At 42.0% G+C, this 23219-nt stretch overlaps 1 protein-coding gene across 6 annotated transcripts in view; it reads right to left on the bottom strand.

Moving 5' to 3' along the window:
- The window catches only part of gigyf2 (GRB10 interacting GYF protein 2), a 92267-nt gene that overhangs the window by 51084 nt on the left and 17964 nt on the right, over nucleotides 1–23219 (bottom strand). For 4 of the 6 annotated variants that reach the window (XM_060906090.1, XM_060906092.1, XM_060906093.1 and 1 more), the window contains exons 2-14: nucleotides 20192–20244; nucleotides 19930–20068; nucleotides 18506–18601; nucleotides 16710–16818; nucleotides 14358–14466; nucleotides 10539–10579; nucleotides 10386–10418; nucleotides 10044–10223; nucleotides 8932–9155; nucleotides 6793–6937; nucleotides 6320–6538; nucleotides 1106–1293; nucleotides 314–470 (exon numbers count right to left, since the gene is read on the bottom strand). In XM_060906090.1, coding sequence (XP_060762073.1) covers nucleotides 314–470; nucleotides 1106–1293; nucleotides 6320–6538; nucleotides 6793–6937; nucleotides 8932–9155; nucleotides 10044–10223; nucleotides 10386–10418; nucleotides 10539–10579; nucleotides 14358–14466; nucleotides 16710–16818; nucleotides 18506–18601; nucleotides 19930–20068; nucleotides 20192–20229 — 1678 coding nt within the window. In that variant the 5' untranslated portion in view covers nucleotides 20230–20244. The remainder of the gene's footprint in view (nucleotides 1–313; nucleotides 471–1105; nucleotides 1294–6319; nucleotides 6539–6792; nucleotides 6938–8931; nucleotides 9156–10043; nucleotides 10224–10385; nucleotides 10419–10538; nucleotides 10580–14357; nucleotides 14467–16709; nucleotides 16819–18505; nucleotides 18602–19929; nucleotides 20069–20191; nucleotides 20245–23219) is intronic. The other 2 variants (XM_060906094.1, XM_060906095.1) reach the window with 2 other exon arrangements.

The following is a 23219-nucleotide window of genomic DNA, read 5'->3' as shown; positions in this document are numbered from 1 at the left end:
CTGTGGATGGGGTACAGTCATCCTGTAAAAGACCATTCTAACCAAGAAAGGAATCATCACATGATCACGAGCAGTTAGGATTACTTTAATTTACAATGGCCCTTCCTTGTAAGGGGATAAGTGGACCCAAGCCACAAGAGCAAAATATTATCCACAGCAGAAGGGACATCATTGTTTCCTTTAATCTGCCATGCATCAATAGCACATTCAGCTTTTGCAATCATACAGCTCACTTGTATGAATTTATTACATCCCTTTATTGAAAAGCTGGCTTTAAAAGGCGAGTATGCCATTTTGCACTGCTAATTTTCACCTTGAATCTCTCCCTGAGGATCCTTGTAGTACCACTTGAGAGCAGCCTCATGGGATGGTGGCAGGCAGCCGACTTTGGGTCGCTCTGCACTTTTAGCCCCCAAACGCTCATCATCCACGCCACCATCATGTAGATATGCCACCATTTTCTCTGCTTCCTACCAAAGGAGAGAAAACAGACCACAACCATCAGAATAAATTATTTTTTTTAAATCAATAGGATTCTACATTAACTGTGGAAATAAGTTTAGAAGGAGAAAAATGTTTGTGTTGGATAGATCCTATGATGCATTCTCACAGCTTTTCGAATCAAATAAGCCATGCCACTAGTTAGTTCACGGTGACTATCAACAGGCATCTTTTTACACTAGTGAAATCACATTTTCTTTTACCTTAAACATGTTCGATGAAACCAAGTTCTATTATAATTTTAAATGGATTTCACAATAGTTTTGTGAAATCCTACACCACAAACCCAACGACATGCAATCACGCACAAACGTGCACACGCCTCTTGCCTATCCTACGCAAATATAATAGTAGAAATTGATGCAATCCCATCAATAAAATATTATATAAAAAATAGTGGAAATTGATGCAATCCCATCAATAAAATTTATTTTATATATATATATATATATATATATATATACACACATACACACACACACACACACACTGTATATATACACACACACACACATACATACATACACACAGACACAATATTTAAATATACACACACAACATTTTCCTCCCTAAAGAAGAGAAAACTAAGTACTCTCTGGCCAACCTGCTCAAAGTGTTTGAGGCCCTCATCTTCATCCGCATCTGTGGCCACGGCTGCAAGTTGGCTAATGGGTGACACTATGCGCTTTGGGAAAGGGAGTGCATCAGGTACTGCCAATGGCACCTCCACTGGCTTGGGATGCGACGTAATTTGCTGGGTGGGCAATACAGAGGGGGAGGAGGCTGGAAGATCTATTTAAACAGACCAAACAAAATAAATTAAATAAATAAACACCACACAACAGAAAAGTAAGCAAGGGTAGTAGACCACGTTTGTATGTGCACCTGCTGGCCATTGCAAGCCTTTAAAGTTTTGATAGGATAGCCAAGACCATCTGACAGATATAACTAGATAGAACTCGACGCCAACAGCATCGATGGGGATGCCTCTGCTTGGTAGACTACACGCCTTATTAAGTTGTGATTTGGGGATGGACATTTGACCTCACAGTAATCTTGACCCGTGACCTTCTAACCTCAATCTAATCAGTTCATGTTTGTCCCAAAGCGCACAAATGGTGAAAGTTTGGTGAAATTCCTTTCAGTAGCCTTTGAGATATTCAGGGATGTGATTTGGGGCTGGTGAAATTATCTGAAAATTTTAGCCGGGGGTCTGGGGGCCGCAGGCCCACAGCTGGTCCAGGGCAGCGCCCTGGTGGGGGGACAAAGTAGTCAATGAACCAAAGTAGTCAAATTTTGAAATGCAAGGTAGAACTGATAATGTTTTATCATATGAGACGATAAAAAGGTTTTAGAAATCTCAAAATGTAAACAAAACACGTCCAGACCAAAAAAAAAATAAAAATACGTTTTCTGTGAAATTGACTCATATACAGAACTGTACAGTGTTCACTCACTTGGGGATTTTCATATGCAAGAATAAAAATCACTTTCACTAAACAACATTCACAAAAAATGTGTTTGCTGAATCCATTCAATCCAATCAGAAGTCTGTGAAGAAGCCAATATCTCTAATATTTCTACTCATATTTCTGAAAGGCAGGGTACACCCTGGACAAGTCGCCAGGTCATCACAGGGCTGACACAGACAACCATTCACACTCACATCTACGGTCAATTTAGAGTCACCAGTTAACCTAACCTGCATGTCTTTGGACTGTGGGGGAAACCGGAGCACCCGGAGGAAACCCACGCAGACACGGGGAGAACATGCAAACTCCGCACAGAAAGGCCCTCGCCGGCCACGGGGCTCGAATCCGGACCTTCTTGCTGTGAGGCGACAGTGCTGACTGCTACACCACTGTGCCACCCTTAATTTTTTTTTATTGCTGTAAATTTTGTTAATTATGCCTTAGATCTCACGTTAATGTGTAAATAATGTAATGTATCTACATTGGTTGTAAATTTAATTAAGTTCATTTCATTCATTCATAATTATCATACTTTTTTAAAAAATAATTTAAAAAATAATAAATAAATTTAACAACCTGGCTGATAACACTGGTCAAGATGATGTTGACACTTCTCTAAAACGAAATGAACTTTATATAGTAGCCTCCATATACACACACTGAAGGCTCAATCCCAAATCACTTCCTCCTTCTTATACAAGTGCCCTACACAGGGGGCCCCTGTCGTCTCTCTAGTGCACTCTATATGCCTTATGGAGCGGTTCGGTCTTCAGCGCAACAGATTTCCTCTTCATCAGCGTGGTGGAGCAACAGGACAGGGGGCGTTTCCAGCTGCACAGCGCTCACTTTCACTTAGCCTGTTAGCCAGAGCAGGCAGCTGCAACACATTTTGACTTTCTATGTAGCCAGAAGAAGCTATACATGCTCCAAAATAGGATTAAATTATAAATAAATGGCCTTGACAGACTTGTGTTTAAGCGGTGCGTTAAAGCTCTTGCTAGCTACATGGCTAAGTAGCAACAAGCCTGAGTGTAAAGTAACAGAACTTCACTGCTACTAGCAAGCCGTGCTAACTCAGGAGCTAACTCTGGTGTTGGGTCTGTTCCCTGAGCAAATGTTCCAGTCATTTTACACCCAAAGTGGAAATATTTCCGCGGACTAAATGACGAACAGCATCTCCTCCTCTCTTTCCTTTCCTCTCCGCCCAGCGCGCCGGTACGTGAACTCATTCCGGGTGACCGTCAGCCAACCTCTCGCCTCCCTAAACACACACACAAAGCCCACTAGCTCGACCCAGACAACCGTGTCCTGTCAAACACACTCGGCTCTGCCACGTCGGACAAAACGCACACATAAAAAGCTGAGTTTGTTCGTGACCAAACGACACACACTCACAGATAACACGCTGATGCGTAGAGGGGCCTCTAGCAAGCATGCCATCTCTCTCTCCCCCCGCGCGAGAGACGATCCACCCCGACCTGAACAAATGTCTCACGGTATTATGTCCAACGTCTGTAGCAACCTCTTTCTCCAACCATTCCCAGCGGAACTTGTTTTTCACTATTCTGTCGATTTCTTTAATTCGATTTGCATCTTTAAGCTCGATCACGGAGGCTGCCATCTTTCAACTCTGTTTGAAGCGAGCTTACGTACAGCTATCTAACAAGCGCGTTCATTGGTTGTTACAGAGCGATGGGCCAATCACGTACCTCGTTTCATCTCAATGACGGAATTACTGAAAGTCGGAACGAATAGGATATGAATGCGCATATTTGAGCGAAAAATTGGAAAAAATTTTTTTTCAAATTTTGAGGTGAAAAAAGCGGAATTCCGCGAATTCGCGGAAAAATCACATCCCTGGATATTGTGTTCACAAGGTTTCGGGATGGACGGACGCACAACCCGAAAACATAATGCCTCCTGCACCTTAAAGGAAAAGGCAACTTTTGTACAAAATCAGCACAAATAGATAGATAAATATATAAAGTAATCGATCATGGAATTTATAGAGAAAGAACAGACCGCATAACAGTATCTTTTAACTTTTAATAATATGGGCTTGCGCTGAGCTCAGCAAAGATGCGTTCCGCCATATTGATCTACTGCGTGACGTCATGCGGCCCACCACTGAAAAGAACTCTTCAGTGCTTCATGGTAATAAGGTAAAAAACCAGTACAATCACTTCTTCAAAGTTTCACCAAATGGTTTTATTTATGCAACTTAAAGCTCATAATACTGTATAACTTTGGTTGAGTAAAAACACGGAGCCATGGCTGAATCCTGAATGACTCCTATTTGGATTTGTCCTACCAAGCCTACTGCGCATGCGTGAAGCGGCTCGGTTTTCCCTTTCGGGCGCTCTCGTTTTCTGTTAGAATTTGGTAAAGAAAAAAATAAATAAATATTATTTACCAGCTTACCGGGTCCATGAACATAAATCTGACAGCTGACAAGGTCGGGATATAAACGAATCGAATACAAGCCACCCGCTGGGACTCCTAATCACAGTGATCTGCTTGTAAACACTGTTTTCATGGGCCCAGTGACGTCACAGATCAGAGGGAGGCGCATTAACGAAAGTTTCTGATTGGTTTATAGTTGCCCACAATCTCAAAATGGCTGCCTCCTCCAACTTCGACTCCTCTGTGTCAATTCATGATTTCAAAGTTAAAAATATTTTTTCATGTTCGATATATAATGGAAATAATTAACGGAACTGATTACGTACATGTTTTTCTCCTATTACACACCTGGTTTTGTACAAAAGTTGCCTTTTCCTTTAAGGTGGCGGAGGCATAAAAATGAGCTCTCAGTGGACATAGTAGTCATCCTCTTTTATAAAAACTTTTCTGATGCAACATACACTGTCCAAAAAGTCGGCAGATTTTTGTCCAATGTTTCAGCTCCTCAGGATTGAAGGTAAAGGATATTGAGTGTCTGGCATTTTTACCTTCCCTCAATACATTTCTGCAGGTTGGAGAGCTACGATACCAGTCAAATGTTTGGACACACTCATTCATAGTAACGGGTAAATGTCCAAACTTTTGAGTGGTACTACTGTATATGACTGCTTTGTGCTGCACTTTTTTGCTCAATTTCATCAGTGCTTCCACATACACTACGGCCAAAACTTTGTGGACACCTGACCATCACACCCATATGTGGCCCTTCCCAAAACTGTTGCCACAAAGCACACGACTGTCCAGAATGGCCTTTTCCGTTTCCGGTTGAGAGTACGTTGTGCGCATTTTGGCTGCCGCTTCTCACCAGAACTTTTTTCTTTCATCTCCCCTTTGTTTTTCTTTTTGTGTGGTTTGATGTTTGTTCCTTGTTTGAAAGTTTTGTCCGCCGGTTGTGGCATAGCTCCAGACCCAGTTTTGGGCGTCGGTTCTCTTCAGGCCTTGGTCCGCCATGGGTGATGCCTGTAGTCTTCGCTATGAACTGCAATGAGCTTGTTGCTCTTTTTAACATCAGGGTTGTCCAGCGCTCTGTGCAGTGGTGCTTCTGTGCCTGGTGCGGTGTGGTGTTCTGAGCGATGCTGCTTGGTGACATCATGGTGGCTGTACAGGCGGTTTGGGACATCAGTGCTCTTTGCATCAGTGCTTCTGTGCTCACTTTGTGGATCCATGGCGCAGTGTTCTGAGCGATGTTGCCTGGTGGCGTCGCGGTGGCTGTGCAAGCGGTATGGGATATACCTTCGTGCATCTTTTGGGGAGACTGTTGGCAGCTACACCACTGGAATTACATCCTGACCCTCTTTTGGTGGACCTTTTTTTTTTTGTAATTGTAACACGACCTTGGGTGTGAGAAAAGCGTTATACAAGTTGAACTTATTATTGTATGCTATAGCATTAAGATTTGCCATTGCTGGAATTAAGGGGCCCAAACCTATTCCAGCATGACAATGTCCTTGTGATAAAAGCAAGGTCCAGTGAAGATACAGTTTGCCAAGTTTGGAGTGGAAGAACTAGACTGGCCTACACAGAGTCCTAACCTCAACCCCACTGAAAACATTTTTGGATGAATTGGAACTCTTCCTACATCACAGATATCCTCAGGTTATGTATTCACCCTAGTAAGTGTCTTGTTATATAAAAAAAGACTTCGTAAATAATTATCTTGATTTCTAAATCTACACTTGTGCTGTATATCAATATACAGTACTAGTCAAAAGTTTGGATATACTTAGTCATAACTATGAATGAGTATGTCCAAACTTTTGACTGGTACTGTATATCTATTATTCACAATTACTATTTTTGATGGTTTTGGAATATTATTCTTGACAGACAGCAATCAACAAACACATACTCCATGACAGAAGAACTAAAGCGCAAGCTTTTACCTGTTAGTGTGCTGAGTGTATTTGTGCTGTGTGGTATGGAGATAGGCAACGTCGAGTGTAAAGGAGCTGCAGCAGTTCGGATTTCAGGTGCTGCTGCTGCTCTCTCTGGCTCCTCCACCCTCTCTGGCTGGCTGGAGGGCAGGGATATAGACACGGCTGGCTCTGGAGCAGGTGGTATTGGAGCAGCAGGTGGAGAAGCCTCTTCTGATTTGCCAGAGTCTAAATACAAAATCAAACATCTTAACTCTACCATCAAGGCACTGATAACCAAGGTATGATAACCCAGACAACCCAATAGCTATTAAAAAGCATCCATCACATCAAATCTGAGCAAGTATTACTTGCCATATAAATACTATCATTAAATAATTGGCTACAGCAATATAGTCTACACGGAGACAAAAATACTGAGACCACTTCGTTTTATAAGAGGTCAACTGAGAACTGAATAAATGTTTAATATTCCCCCATACCCTCATGCCTAGTGGTCTGGTGCTTGTTGCCCGGTTCTTCAGGATGCTCTGCTTCTTTCTCATCTTTCTCGCAGCACTCCTCACCTTCCTCCAGTGGACGGAACTCTAGCTCTGCCTCCTCAAGGATCGGCTCCGCGGGAGCTTTCTGATGAGATAAACAAAGAAGAGCAAAATAACATTAACGGCATTTAGCAGATGCTCTTATCCAGAGCAACGTACAACATATGTAGAGCAGCCCGGGGTTAGGTGTCTCACTCAAGGGCATTTCAGCCATTAAATAAAAAACTAAAGCTATTCAACTGAGCAGGATATCAAAGTCCGTAAGCCTGGCAGGCACTGAATGATCGGAGTAAGATCTGGAAATCAAGTGTCTCTCGCGAGCTGAAGCGTAGGCTCTTTGTGGCCACCGTCAAGTCTGTCCTCCTGTACGGATGCAAATGCTGGTCCCTTACCTCTACCTTAGAAAGATCTCTCGATGGCTTCTACACTCGAATGTCACATGCGGCCCTGAACATCAGCTGGCAGAGCTATGTACCAAATGAAGATTTATACATGTTACCCTTCCCAGAATTTCTGATAAGGTGGCCTGGCGGAGACTTGGGCTTGTGGGCCACTGCTTCAGGCACAAGAATCTGCCTGTTGGTGAGCTTGTGCTGTGGGAGCCTCTCTATGGTTGCAGAAGTCAAGGCCATCCCCCCGCAACCTTCATCAACCCCCTGAAAAGGGACCCGGGTGCAGCCAGTACTGCTGAGCTAGCCAACTGCATGGCTGATCGACAGGATTGCAGGGATCGTAACGGGAATTTGGGAGCACTGGTCCATTTGGACCAGTGCCTCTCAGAGGTACTGGTCCGAATGGAGTAGCACTGGTCCGTATTTATAATTACAAATTTCAAGCTGATTTTATATATTTATTTATTCATATAATACAACCATATTATACATGAGTGATCATTTTCAACTGTCTATAAACTTCTTCCTCAGTCATCTCATCATCATCACAATCTTCGAAACCTTAGGGCTTAGGTTGATTGATCCGTGTATCCTTGCTGGTGCTAGGTTGATTCGGCTCATTCTGATTCCTAGATGGATTGGTGGATGATTTGGGTGGAATGGTGGATGACTTCTTGTGAACACTCTTGAATAAGGGCCACATACTTGTTGAGCGATATCCGTTTTTGATGGCTGTCAGAAATGTCAAGCCAAGGACTTTTAAACTTCGCGGGGGTCTAATCTATCTGACCAATAGCAGTTCAAGTTATATCTGTCTTCACGGGCAGCAACGAAAATGAATGGGAAGAAACGAAACTTTGCGCAGCCATGCTGCATGTAGCGGTGTATACTGCGCACGTAAACAATATGGCAGTGCCCGCGTCTATGCCAACTTGACAAATGTCTCACAAAATCTATTGAAATTATCATTAAAAAAACGGTAAAATAGACCAAGTTCTGCTTAAAATGGGCGAGAATCGTTGATAGAAACCATCGAGGCAGTGAGTAGTTTGATATATATATAGCGTGGCGAGCCAGTCGCCCACTCGGTCGAGTACATGTCACTAGTCGCCCGTACCCTTTCCAACTCGCACTGGCGAGTGGGCGACCGCCCGTTTCGATCTCTGGGATTGGAGCTCCAGGCGTGCGACTTGGTTGAGGCCACCATGAGTGAGTGAGTGAGTGAGTGAAGCTATACATTACACGTCAGAGAATGAATAAAAACGAAGACTTTGGAAAGAGAAACAGATTCTAACAGGCTATTATTAAAACATGTAGCAATAAGCAATTTGGTTAGATAACATGGAGTAACTGTTATAATGCTAAAAATTACAGAGGAACATGGCCTCTTATTTGACGGTTCCAATATCTAATTATCATCATAGCATCAGATATTACATTGCATAGAATTGGACAGTAAATGCATACATTTGTACAAAGTGTGAAAAATGAGAGAAAACAGCAACACAATACAGTGCATGTTTCTGCACTGATTATTGTCCTTTTCCCATAATAAGAACAGGCAATAATTGAATATTTAACTTTTGCTGGAATAGTAATATGTTGAAAAACCTAAGAACAAAATTCAACAGAGGCCAGAAAGATCAGCGCACAATCGCTGCGCATGGCGGGCCTCTCTTCAGCTCACCTTGAGTGGGAGGAAAGCTCCAGAGGAGTCAAAAGTGCCCGTCTCCTCCTCTGCATCTTCCAGGCACCACTCAGGCAGTGCGTCCCTTTCGTCCTCCATGCTGCCACTGGCTGAGCGGGGCCGCCTATACCCCCCACCACGCTCCTCCTCCCCACGGGAGTCCAATGGCAAGCGTCGCCGCTGATCTGGCTGTTCCCGCCATCCCCCAGCCAAACGTGGCCCATCTTGAGAGAGAGAAAGTTCAGTTATGGGGGCTTGGAAAACATTATATGTGGTTTGGGTGGGTTAGGGAGGTTTGGTCAGAGTGAGCTATTTAGATTAAGAACTGATGGGTAGTTCTAAAATAAACCTATAAAATAGGCACACCAGAAACATGGCCTTGGTAGAATTTCACTTATTTACAAAATGACCTCTGAAGGAGTGAAATATGGTGGTGACAGTTGAACTCCGAGCAGTTAGCGATTAACTCATTGTGATGAAGCGGATTCAAGAGGTTGAGCATATTTCATACAAAGATAACAACATAAAGCAAGCTGAGAGTACCAGAGTAATTGGAACTCTGACACCAGTGGCTTCTGTCTCTCTACCAATAAAATCACTGCATGATGCAGACCTGATGCACACTACTCTCACACCACTCCTAAAACTACATGAACAGTCCAATCAAAACCCATGCATGCAAATCAGCAATACTGAAGGTCAATGATTAGTTCCGGGGAACAGAACTCCATCAGAATCTGCTTTGTAAAAACAGCAACACAGTCATGTGCTGTGTGCACACACGTGTAACTGAGATGTCATGGTGCCAAAACAAATATCCTCTTGATTAATACTGCTAAATTACGAAAGTTATGTATAATTTCAGGTCGTTAAAACGGAGGTCCAAAGAGGCAATACAAGTGTCTCGACTGCTTGAAATGTCCGTCATCAACTGGGACAAATTTGAACCCTCAGGAACGCACTGCAAAAGGTTTCTTTCCGTTTAACATGAACTGTAAAATGCGCTATAAATGGCCATGCTCACATCCTTAGCATGACACAGATAAGATGTAGTACAACTGAGATTAGAGAGTAATTAAACAAAAGGAGGTTGGCCATATGGAGCCTCCCACCTGGACTTGGTGGGCACCATCTCTCGTTCTCCCGGCGGGAGCCCGCTAGACGCCAACCGCCACCCTCCTCATCCTCACCATTCTGTTCATCACGCGACAGCCGCCAATTCTCACTCTCAGAGCGCGTGAAATCGTGCTTTCGCACCAACCCTGTACCACCATCCTCGTAATTGGCCCGCACTGTGTGCAAATGCGTGTGTGTTTTTGGTGGGGGGGAGGGGGGAGAGACAAGGAAAGATAGAAGTGCAATATTAAATTAAATGTCACTGAATCATATAGAAAATCACTTTCACAACAGCCATGCAATACAATTAATCAAATAAAAGTTGCATAAGGACTTACAGTGGTTGAGCTGAAAGTGGGCTGGAGCTCCATCTAAGAGAATAAAAGAATTTTTTTTTTCCCCCATGCATAAATTGACAAATTTCCACTTAAAAAATTTTTTTTTTTAAAGATTGTAAATAGGCAAAACAAGCAAATATTTGCTATTCCAACCTGGATCTTTTCGACTTGGTTTTTCAAATCTTCTGTCTCCCCTTGATGAAAGGAAAAAAAAAAAAAAAGACCACACAGTTGTCAGGGTAGCCTGGCCTTATTATCTTTGCGTGACTATAAGACATGAGCAACAAGACCAAACCACTAGTGTTGTCTACCACACATGTTCACACCTCATGAATCCTGTGTGAGAAACGTCCTACACAAAAGTAACTTTGGGCCATGAACAGAACAACAGGTTTGTAAAGCTTTGTTTAACACGTGTAGATTTCTCCAACCCAGTCCTCATGGCCCACCAGTAGTGGTGTTCACTTGTGTTCTAAGCCAGCAACTTACTCTTGTGCCAGATGTTGAGTGTTTTGGAAGCTTGGGTTTTTTATTTTTGGGGGGTGGGGGTGTTTAAAGAATTCAAAAACAAGTTCATTGTTTGTTGATGTTTATAATATCAGTCTTCACATCTTAAAGGGATAGTTCGGGATTTTTGACATGAATCTGTATGGCATCCCCATCAATAGTGTCGTGCAAACACACTGACTTACCCCTGACAGCATCCTGTGAGTCCGGTTCTTGTCCAGACGAAAGTAGTCCGGCAAGTTTGTTGGGGTCACGAAAGTAAAACGTTTTTCGTCTCAAAACAGTAGGTGTTCAAAAGAGTGATACATTTGCATCACAAAACCGTTGCCAAATAAAAAGTCAGACCTCGAAATCGCTTGGCACTATTTTCTCTCCCTCGGTATCACTGCGCGCTGTCATGTTGACATCTGTGCAGGAATCAACACCTTTCCCATTGTTTGGCAGTGATTAGGAGTTCAGATCAGCGGCGCTAACAAGCTAATTTGAGAGCAAGAACAGCGACAAATTTATCACCTTCTATAACCTATACAATAATATATTTGTGAAAATGGTGCGCACTTGCGACTATCCAGGCTGTAGCAACAAAGATGTGGCTGAATCTCCGCACACATTTCACCGTCATAGTCAGACATGTTGTCGCTAACTTTGCTAGCAGTAAACAATGTAGTGATGTGTCGGTCGCGAACGATCCGGTTCAAAGAGCCGGCTCTTTGAAGTGAACGACGGGAGTCGGCTCTTCGGTGGGAACTGAGTTGGGGAGCCGAATTAGTTTTTTGTCCTTAGGTGCTGAGAGAGAGAGAGAGAGAGAGAGAGTTCAGCTCAGCTGAAGGATGATTGTCTATTTGACAACCATGATCATTGTTCTGTTGCCGTGAATTCCTAAAGCTCATGATATAAATTGTCACTCATAAATTGACAGGTTCGGTCGGCAACCGCCTTGGCATGGCCAGATTAATCTGCGGTATACAACGAGACAGCAGTCATTATAACAGGAGCATATTTGCTGTTCCAGCAGCTTCTCATTACTGGTGGAGCAGAGTGCGGCACTTTTTTCTCTTTTTACATGCGCTCAAGGTGCCACATATTTTGTTGCACATTGTTCTGTGTTTGTTAAAATAATTTCCAACTTTGCTTCATAGTTTCTTAGGCCTGATTTATACTTCATAATTTATTTTGTGGCATTTTGTTCAAGGTCGTGTGTGAAATAAAGCCATAAAGGATAAACAGTTGATGTCTTCTGTGTATTTTATATTGGTAATATAACACAGTTTTGCATTATGTTTGTGAGAAAAAAATTTATTAATTGGTAAGTAAGTTTTATTTCTATAGCTAGAACATTGTTACACTGCTATACTTTACAAAGCTTTACAATGGCTACAAAAACTAAAAAATAAAATGGAAAACATCCTATTGATAAAATATAAATAATAATGTAATTAATTAATTAGTTAATTGCAGCAATTAAATCAAAAATAAAATCTCAGGAGCCGTTTGGGAGCCGAAAGAGCCGGCTCCTTATAGTAAGAAGAGCCGAAATTCCCATCACTAAAACAATGAATGAAACAGCCGTGGCTGTCACCTGGCGGCAGCGCGCAGTGATAAGAAGGGAGAGAAAATAGTGCCAAGCGATTTCGAGGTCTGACTTTTTATTTGGCAACGGTTTTGTGATGCAAATATATCACTCTTTTGAACACATACTGTTTTGAGACGAAAAACGTTTTACGTTCGTGACCCCAACAAACTTGCCGGACTACTTTCGTCTGGACCAAAACTGGACAAGAACTGGACTCACAGGATGCTGTCAGGGGTAAGTCAGTGTGTTTGCACGACACTACTGATGGGGATGCCATACAGATTCATGTCAAAAATCCCGAACTATCCTTTTAACATAGCTTGTAATACCAGTAAATAACTGATGCCACAGCCATCCTTGGTTAAAACAACAAAGTTCCCCACTGCTCTCTGCATAGGATAGATGCTCTCAATTTCCTGTCAGCCAAAGTGACACTAGCCAGTTTTGGCCATCAGCGAGCTCATGTTACACTTCGTATGACACCATGTCACACTGCTGGTCACTGACTAAACAAACTAGCACGGCCTGTTTTCCAGTTATTGAGTGCGAACACCAACCGGTATTAAAAAACCTCTCACGTCCAAATCTTCAAATCTGTGGGAAAGGCCATCTTGCATCAGTCTTCTGGATCTAGTAGATTAGTTAAAAACTTTTGAATACAAGGTCATGCAAAGCTAATGTAAGGACTGCAAACTTGATGCCAGACAGTTTGAAGACAGACGGAGCTTGCCAGTGTGTTTGACATCACTGTGCATGAAATCTCGAGACATTTAACACTTTCACTGGGACAAGTTCACAGCTTGCTGACATTAATTGTATTTATAAGACAAAAATAGAACATGTATCCAAATTCTATAATACGTGTCTTAAGATGTTCGCAAAAAACAGTTAATTCACCATAAATATTACCACATATACTTCATACTACTGGGAAAGCACATTAAAATGCAAAATTTAAAAAAAAAAGTCATGTTGGGCTCCCAAGTGACTCCTATTGTGGGGAGATCACAAGTTTCAATCTTGATGCCACAGCCATCCATGGCAAAGGGTCAAGAGACCAAAATTGGAAACGGCCTTTGGATGAGAACAGCAGCCAATGGTGGGCGTCTATGAACTCATGTATGCAGATGAGGGCAGATAGCACATTCCTCCAAGTGTATTACATTGCCTTGTGATGCAACATAAGCAGCAGTTCAAAACGATATGGAGGTTGGCTTGAAGGGTCTCAGAAGAAGCACGTGTATGCATTCACTCTCTCCGGTTGTTAGATGCAGTGTGATTTCTTTTTATTTTATTTATTTATTTATTTTGGTGGGGGCCGGTTAGCTTGTGGCTGGGAATTAGCAAGGAAAAAAAAAAGAGGGGGAGGGAGGCCGCGGCAGCGGCAATGTCTATGTGATCTTGTACAGAATTATTTGGGAGGGAACAATACTTGCTAAAAACAAACAAAAAACTTCAAGTGTTTCGGCTATAAAGACCAAATCCTGCTGATGTGAACTTATTCAGAAGCTTTCATATCAAACAGTACAATTTAATTAATTAATATTTCATTTCCAATTATTCTGTTAAGAATGATTTAGGTTTGTTTAAAATGGAAACGTCTGTATTTCATACTGAACATCTCCATGTTATCATAAGCCTTCTTTCTTGGAAGCCTGATTTTCTCTCTAAAACACACACCTCTGTTTCTTCAGCTACAAAAGTGGAAGTGTTGCTTTAACCATTTTTCTCTCTTCCAAATGTGGAACAAATATCACAAATACAGTTGCTGAGGTCTAAATTTCTACTGTAGGGTTAAAAAAAGTGTGTTTATATATAAAAATGGCCATAGAACAGTAGTTCTGAATGGTAACCAAAGTGTCAGTATCATTAAATAGCATGTGGAGGGTTACCTTTCCTCCCAACTCTGAGAACGATGCATCTCTCTCCCTCCACGTCCAAAGCCACCCTCCACATCATCAAAACTTCTTTGGTAAAACCCTCCTTCACCCCTTCCTCGACCTATAATTGTAAGACACACACACACACACACACACACACTTAAATACACTGGGCCATGTGTAGTGCTCATCCTACAGCACAAGAGGATGATTGCATACAACTTAGAGCTGCAACAACTAATCAACAAAATCAAGAACAATGAAAAAAAAATTAGCTGCAATGAATCATTATCAGGGGCGGCACGGTGGTGTAGTGGTTAGCGCTGTCGCCTCACAGCAAGAAGGTCCGGGTTCGAGCCCCGTGGCCAGCGAGGGCCTTTCTGTGCGGAGTTTGCATGTTCTCCCCGTGTCCGCGTGGGTTTCCTCCGGGTGCTCCGGTTTCCCCCACAGTCCAAAGACATGCAGGTTAGGTTAACTGGTGACTCTAAATTGACCGTAGGTGTGAGTGTGAATGGTTGTCTGTGTCTATGTGTCGGCCCTGTGATGACCTGGCGACTTGTCCAGGGTGTACCCCGCCTTTCGCCCGTAGTCAGCTGGGATAGGCTCCAGCTTGCCTGCGACCCTGTAAAACAGGATAAAGCAGCTAGAGATAATGAGATGAGAATCATTATCAATTAGTGGAACTGTGTTATGAAGCACATATGTGCTACATCACGTCATAAGAGTGCTCCGAGAGCACAATATCCACTGCTGGCAATTATGCCATAATTCTGGTAAAATGTGACTGAATTGAACGAAATTGTAATATGCGTATTACCAACATATAACAAAGGATCCTGTAAAGCTTCATGAAATTCCTCCTAAAACCATGAGAGGAGTTGATTTCAGAAGGTGAGTACCTTTCCTGGGACGGACATCGCCATGACATAATCCCCCTTCGGGCCTTTCGGCCAGCAGGGGAATAATAAAAATCGTGAGGGAAGTTGATTTCAGAAAGCAAGCACACCTTGATGAAATTGCCAAAGTACAAGTTTGTTAATAATCAAGGGCATAACTCTGGTAAAATTTCCCCAAATTAAATGAAATTTCAATATGCGTAGAACGGTCATAGAACAAAGCCTTTCGGCAAGTTTGGTGAAATTCCTCCACAAATTCTGAGAGGAGTTGATTTCAGAAGGAAAACACACTCATGAACTTGGCAAAGTATAATTTTGTTAAATCAAGGGCTGCAACTCTGGTAAAATGTGACCGAATTTAACGAAATTGCAACATGCGTAGTACCGACATATAACAAAGAATCCTGACAAGTTTCGTGAAATTCCTGCAAAAATTGTGAGAGGAGTTGATTTCAGAAGGTGAGCACCCTTCCTGGGACAGACAGACGGAAATTGCTATGACGTAATCCCCCGTCGGGCCTTTCGGCCAGCAGGGGATAAAAAACATCTGATTGAAATGGCAGAGCACAAAAAGACACAAGGAAACTCTTTACAGTACACTACTCTGTTGACCTCATGACATAACTCACATTTTAATGCAAGATTCATTCGGAATGTGAGGAACAGCAGCAACATGATATCCCTGCTTGAGCCATTCATACTAGCTGCCTTGTATTGGGTTTCTCAACTCTACCACACATTTATCCTCATATCTAAATTTCCTACCCTATCAGAAAATATTGTCATGTCACTTTGGTTAAAAAGTGAGAAGTCTGTATGATATCTAGATGGGTTGAAAATGAACATGGTCTCAAATGAATAATGACGACAAAACTAGTGTGTTCTCACTTCAAAACCCAACTCATGTCATGCAGTTTTGGGCTTCAAGTTGAATCAAATAGCTTGGAATAAGTTAAACATTTTTTTTTAACCCAGTAGTACTGATGATTGGAAATTTTTAGCATATGCAACCATTTTTAAAAGCATCGTGTGAAGTCATGAAGTCTCCATCCAGCTTTTGATTCACATCAAAAGTCGATCATAGAGAGTCAACTGAAACATAAGAGTCCATTACAAAATTTTGGCATTAATTCTACACATCAAAACTGATTTGCCTTGAATTTATGTTTGAAATTTGAACAAATCAGGGCTTGGAATAGAGAGCAGACTGCAAAACGTGTGCAAAAGCAGTTTATAAATAAATAGAACCACTGTATTGCCTTAGTCCGAGTGACTCATTTGATTGACGCAAGCACTTAATACTCAAATCAACATAATCTTTTAGTTGCAGCCCTAAAAATTGTATACATTCGGGTTATGACACATTGGTTTACACTCATGATACACAGTTTCATGTTTTTCTCATTTATTCTGTTTTTTTGGAAAGGAAGGTGGGAATGAAAGCATGACTGTGGTTGAAAGTACTCACCGCGCCCACGTGAAGAACTTCGACCTCGTGGTGCCCCTGCTACCACACCCCCTCCTCGTCCGGTCAGGCGCAGCACTGCTGCACTGTTTACTGACATGGAAAAATTCCTCTGTTGAACCACACACACACACCCCAATGTTACAGTATGGCCAAGGTTAGATGCACATGTGGGCTAACCTGGGCTACAAAAGCTCCAAATTTTATCATGTACGACACTGAAGAAAGAATTATTCCAATTTCACCCATTATACACAAAATTGAGTACTACATTGCCTTTTTTTTTTCTTCTAAGACTGTCACAGCTGTAACTCTTTTCTTGGCCTTTTGTACACTTTTTGGTTTGGTTTCACATGGCACATATTTATATAAAAAAAAAAAAAAAAAAAAAAAAAAGCATACACACCTCACAACTCAGAAATATCGCAATAGAAAAATCACTAACGAGTGCTCTGAGAGCACAATATCCCCCGCTGGCAATTATGCCATAACTCTGGTAAAATGCGACTGAATTGAACGAAATTGTAATATGCGTATTACCAACATGTAACAAAGAATCCTGTCAAGTTTTGTGAAATTCCTCCAAAAATTGAGAGAGTTGATTTCAGAAGCTTCCTGGGACGGACAGATATCGCCACGACATAATCCTCCTTCGGGCCTTTCAGCCAGCGGGGGATAAAAAGCATAGAGAACACAGATCAGATATTAAATATCATCATACAGTAATTAAAAGATAATTATAACTTAAAAATCATCCAACTTTCTGTTTCTCAATCCAGAACTCAATCACATTTCTGGAGCACTACAGCTCAGTCTATGCCTCATTGGCCGTTTAAGCAGCTTACATCTACAAAAAAGCTGCCTGTAACCCAAAAAAAGAGACTCTTTTTCGTTCATTTCCTGCATGTGGGACAATTCTGGGTCAAATGACTGCAAGTGAAACCTCACAGAAGAGATGCTTTGGTGCATACAGTTTGTTTTGTAGCCATATTCTAACTTGCCTAATCTAGTTGCAGAAACTGAGCAAATATGCTAATGTTTAATTCAAATAGACTAAATGGTGCACAAGTCAAAGTACCTTACTCACTCATGTCACACATCCTCCCTCACACTCGAACTGTATGACTCAATCCTAGTTTTTGCCCCATCATAATAACATACAAAATCATAAGTAACAAATACCAACATGCCTGGGACTCAGAGAGGACAACTGACCATACTTTTTGAGTAGGAGGATGCTCAAGACTCACTGTTGGTCAGATCGACACTACTCAATTCTAGGCATCTGCTAACTACTGTATATAAAAATGGCAGTTGGTCCTCTCCTCCAAGCAATTCACCGGTCTCATTTGTTTAGAAAAAATCTGGTGAATGGTTTCATGTGTTGCATTCCATCCCTCACTTTCCCAGACTGCTGTTGTGCAATAAAGAAGAACTAGCTGTTAGGAAAGAGCTGGCAATAACCAACTGAGAGAAAACAGGATACTTTCCCCCCCTCAAAGGAATCATGTACCATTTTTCATGGTGCTACACTGTATATTCTCGCTGCTGACAGACCAACTTCTTGGTCTTGTAATGCAACATCTCAGCTAGTAAATATTAGGACTGAACTTTTTTTTTTTTCTCCACACACGCACGCACACGCCTTGACTTTGGTCTGTTGGTGTTCCTCTCAGAACATAGCTTGTGCTTACACCAAGTCTTAAAAGGAAGTATAATCCATGCTTAACTACGCATGGGCTGCAGCACATGGTGGTTTGGAGTTTCAAATGTTGGTTGAATCACCCGACCAACCTCACCTGTTCTTCCTCTGTAAATGAGACTAGGGCTAGTGGGGGTAGGGGCTCCTCTTGTAAAATAGGCAGAAATTCCTTGTCATGTAGATCTACAGGAATCTACAGCAACAAAACATAAGCAAGGTTGAGTACAAAGATTTGACACTGAAGTAGGATATCGGGGGGGGGGGGGGGGGGGGGGGGGGGGGGGGGACACACAATATGATGCTTCAAATATGAACCACAACACAGTGCCTAAAATTCACGTTAGAATTTGCCTCATATTTGAGGGGTGGGGAGAACAAGAGTTTTCATGAACAGTGAATGATATGTATGACCAAAGGTATATGGAAGCATGACCACGACCCCCATATGTGGGCTTTTGCCAAACACTTGATGGAAAGATGGAGGCAGATGAATGTCTAGAAATGTCTTTGTATGCTATAAAATTTCCTTTCACTAGAACAAAGGGGTCCAAATCGGTTTCATCATGACAATGCCCCAGTGCACAAAGCAAAGTCCATGAAAACAGGATTTGGTTTGCCAAGGTTGGTTTGGAAGAACTCAAGTGGCCTGCACAGAGCCCTGACCTTAACGCCACTGAACACCTTTGGGATAAATAGGAAAGCCATCCACAGGGCCTTCTCACCTGACATCAGTGCTTGGCCTCACTAATGTGCTTGTAGCTGAATTGGCACAAATCCCCACAGCCATGCTCCAAAATCTACCGTGAGTTGGCCTAATGGTTAGCGTGTCCGCCTCTCGATCGGGAGATTGTGAGTTCTACTCACGGTCGGGCCATACCAAAGGCCATCATAAAAATGGTACCTACTGCTGTCTGGCAAGGCACGCTGCAATACAGATGCAAGTGGGGAGTCAAACTCTCGCGGTTACCAGAGGACTAGCCCCCCACTGTAACCCTAGCTACGTAACAGGCAAGAGGCAGAGGGACTTTAATGCTCCAAAATCTACTGGAAAGCCTTGGCAGAAGAGTGGAGGCTTTTGTAGCAGCAAAGGTGGTACAACTCAATACTAACACCATGCCTTTGGAATAGGATGTTAAACAAGCACATACAGGCGTCATGGTCAGGTGTCCACATACTTTTGGCCATAGTGTACAGTATATCTGTGGTCTCAGCCAGTACTAAGAAAAACACTGGACATTTCAGAATAGACTTGTCAATGTCATCCCTTAGAACAGCTTGGTGTATATTTGAAAGTCCATTCTTATTTAGTTTCCATAGTATAATTTGTTTCATTTTCAGTATTAAACTTGACGTGTTTAAATTTCCATCCTTTTGCTAAAGCAGCACTTAAAGGTGCAGTTGAAAATGTCCCATGATGTTTGCCTAGGACATATTTAAAAGGTAACAAGTTGAATGAAGCAAAATGAGTTGCAACATGAACACCATAACTCTTCCAAGTTCAATCCATGGACTGCTGCCTACCTTGTTATCCTTTACATAAAGTGCAAGCATCTCTTCTCTCCCATAGCGATAGTCTGCAAGTTTATACTTTGGCAATGCAGGCGAGAGTGGCGGCGAAGCCACGCTGCTGCTCCCAACTCCTCCAGACAAAGCACGGAGCCTGTGTGAGAGTGAGTTGCATTAACGGGGAGGGGGGGAAAGAAAAAAAAAAGGAGCTCAACAATTCATTACCAATATTTTTGGATACAAAATCAAAAAGTCTGATTTCAAAATTAACACTTACCATTCTGGTCCAAAGTTAAGTGTCTGGGTTTCTGCCATTTTTTCCTAGAAAGTCTAAAGAAAGAAAAATACAAATTCAAAACAATATACAAAACATTTAACTGGTGGCCAGCTATATGTATAACAAAGTACACACATCTACTGCTCTGACTTAAAATTATATAATGACAAAGGGGGAAGGGAAAAAAAAGAGTAGAGAACAAAATACAATTATGCCCATGTGGTTATTGTGATGATGCTTAAAATTCATTTAAGCCAACGCCTTTATACACTGCCCGGACCAAAAATAAAAAAAATTTATTTACTGGCCCACCATTAGCTTTGATTATGGCATGCACTCACTGTGGTATTGTTTCAACAACCTTTTGCAACATCACAACATTTATTTCCATCTAGAGGTGCATTAATTTTCCACCGAGATCTTGTGTTGAGGATTGGAGAGCTGAACCAGAAGTCTTCTCCAGCACATCCCAAAGCCTTTCAATGGGGTTAAGGTCAGGACTCTGTGGTGGCCAATTAATGTGTGAAAATGATTTCCCATGCTCCCTGAACCACTCTTTCACAATTTGAGCCCCAAGTGTATGCCCATGCCATCAGGGAGAAAAAAAAAAAAAATTCTATAAGATAATCTGGTCATTCAGTACCTTCAGGTCGTCAACTGACTTAAACGTACACTGACTTTCAGATTTTCCAAGTTGAGGTCATAAAAATAATTTTCCGACACCCAATTATTTTTGTTTAGTGGACCAAAAGCTACTGAATTCAAATCACAGACTTCCAATTTTATTTATTTTTTTAATAGAACAATTAATTAATTTAGAGCCACGTGGCCCTAAATTCTCCACTATTTTTTCTTGCTTCACCCCGATCCAAAAAAAGTATGTGTCACGCATGATGTGGTGGGCTTTCCCTGGTTGCGCAAGGCATTATAGGATACAAATTTCAAACAGGAGAGAGAAAAATGGAGGACGCGAGTGTGCAAATGAAATGTGAAAGACCAACTACAGTAATGTAAAGCGAGAAGAAAAAGACATTATGTTGCAAAGGAAAGGAAGCACAAGCCCAAACTAATAAATATCGGTAGTCAGCGAGCACCTTGGTGCAATCAGCTGTTTGTTTAGTGACAGAATGATGTGACTGTCAGTGCACGGTCAAGGTAAACTTGTAGATGGGAGTAATGAAACACTGGATGCCAACTGCCGTAAAACCCAACAGAAGAAGGGGGAAAAAAAAGAAGCAGGTAAACCTGCGCATGTGCACATGGACTTCCTCTGTCTGCTTGACTGCATGAAGCGAGCGATTTCTTGCACATTTGCTAGGGAATCCCCTCAGATAAAATAACTTCCCAGCCACAGAATGGTCTGGGGTTTTTTAAGGTATTACAGAAATAAACATATCACAATGGCCAAATTTCAGAGAGAACTAAATTCCACAGATTTTATGAAATCGAAAGGCCGTCTTAAATTTTATTGCCAAATAACGTTGTTGAGGCTCGACCTGATCAACTGAAGTAACTCCAGATCATAACACTGCCTCCAAAGGCTTGTACAGTGGCCACTATGCATGATGGGTGCATCGCTTCATGCGCTTCCCTTCTTATCTTGTCGTGCCCATAATCAGATAAAATCTAGAAAAGGGTAAATACTAGCCTGGCAAGCCAGACTAAATGTGAATATTTAGTCTGGCCTCGCTCGTAGACATTTCCAAAGGGTGTGGGAGAAACAACCCGCTGTCTTTCAAACTGTCTCTGTGCGTATAGGCCAACGCTCTGACCAATCAGCGCAACAGTGACTGTGACGTAGTCTGAGCGACAGAAAGCAGTGAGGGAGGCCTTGAAATAAATAATTTTTCAAAATGCGTATTAATTAATAAACAGGTTCTAGATATTAAGAAGTTTGGAGATAATGACCACAAGTTTGGCGTCTGTACCACATACTTAACATACACTTTTTTTTTCAAGTGTTTGCTTAAACTGTGAGTTTTTATTTAGTGGTGTTTGGTGAAATAATTTCCCTTAAATTTAAAATAACGGGAAAATAAGAAACAATCAAAAAGTAATGTTTCAAAGCTGTTTATTAATTCTTCGTACTGCACAAACTAGCCCCATCCTTTTGGCTACGAGCGGAGCAGCTAGTAGATCAGACTTTTGCCATAGCCGGTCGGCAAAACAGCGAAAACGTCCTTCTTGAAAAGGAATGAGCGGAGAGCCTCTTCCTGCTCATGTTTCAACGAAAACTCCAAGTCTAATTCTTCTAAAACTGATTCCAAAGCGGAGTCAAACGTGCACTGTTCACTAGCCATAGCCATCTTTCCTGCTGTGCTTTCTCCAGCGTCGCGCAGCCTTGTCGTCACTCCTGCAAAAGCCCGCCCAAAGAATCCAAACAAAAACCTTGCGTTGTGATTGGCGGGCACGATTTGATGCCCGGGGTGTTTTGTTGATATGGTGCGAGGCTAGACCCACTCGTAGGCAAAAATATTTTTGGCCGCTAGGCAGGTGGGTCTAGTTTACTAGGCTAGGTAAATACTGGACTTTCTCCAATTTTACGCTCTCTAGGAAACTGAATCCTTTTCTTCCGATTAGCCTCAGTAACAAATGGTTTTCTTATGGCCACACAGCTGTTTAATCCCAATCCTCGGAGTCCTTGTCACATTGTGCGTGGAAATGTTCTTCTGTTCACGATCAAACATAACCAAGTTCTACTCTCCACTTTTTTTTTTTTACGATTCGACTTCAAGCGTTTAAAGGCTCTCCCATCAGTCAGTTAAGATTTTTTTCCGACCACATTTCTTCCACAAAGCTGATGGTTCACGACTATCCTTCCAGGCTTTAATAATGTGTTGGACAGTTCTGAAACCAATTACATTAATTTCAGCAATCTCCTTTGCCGTTTTCTTTGCTAGACGCAGGTCCAGAAGTTGATCCTTCTGAAACAGAGCAACATCTTTTCCACGACTACAGGATGTGTCTTCCAACATGGTTGTTAAAGAAATGAGAAGCTACTCACTGCATCAGTCAGGGTTAAAAGAAT

This window comes from Neoarius graeffei, chromosome 23, assembly GCF_027579695.1.
Source record: "Neoarius graeffei isolate fNeoGra1 chromosome 23, fNeoGra1.pri, whole genome shotgun sequence".
Classification (NCBI taxonomy): domain Eukaryota; kingdom Metazoa; phylum Chordata; class Actinopteri; order Siluriformes; family Ariidae; genus Neoarius; species Neoarius graeffei.
The sequence above is the reverse complement of the archived record's forward strand: the minus strand, read 5'-3'. Positions and strand labels throughout refer to the sequence as shown.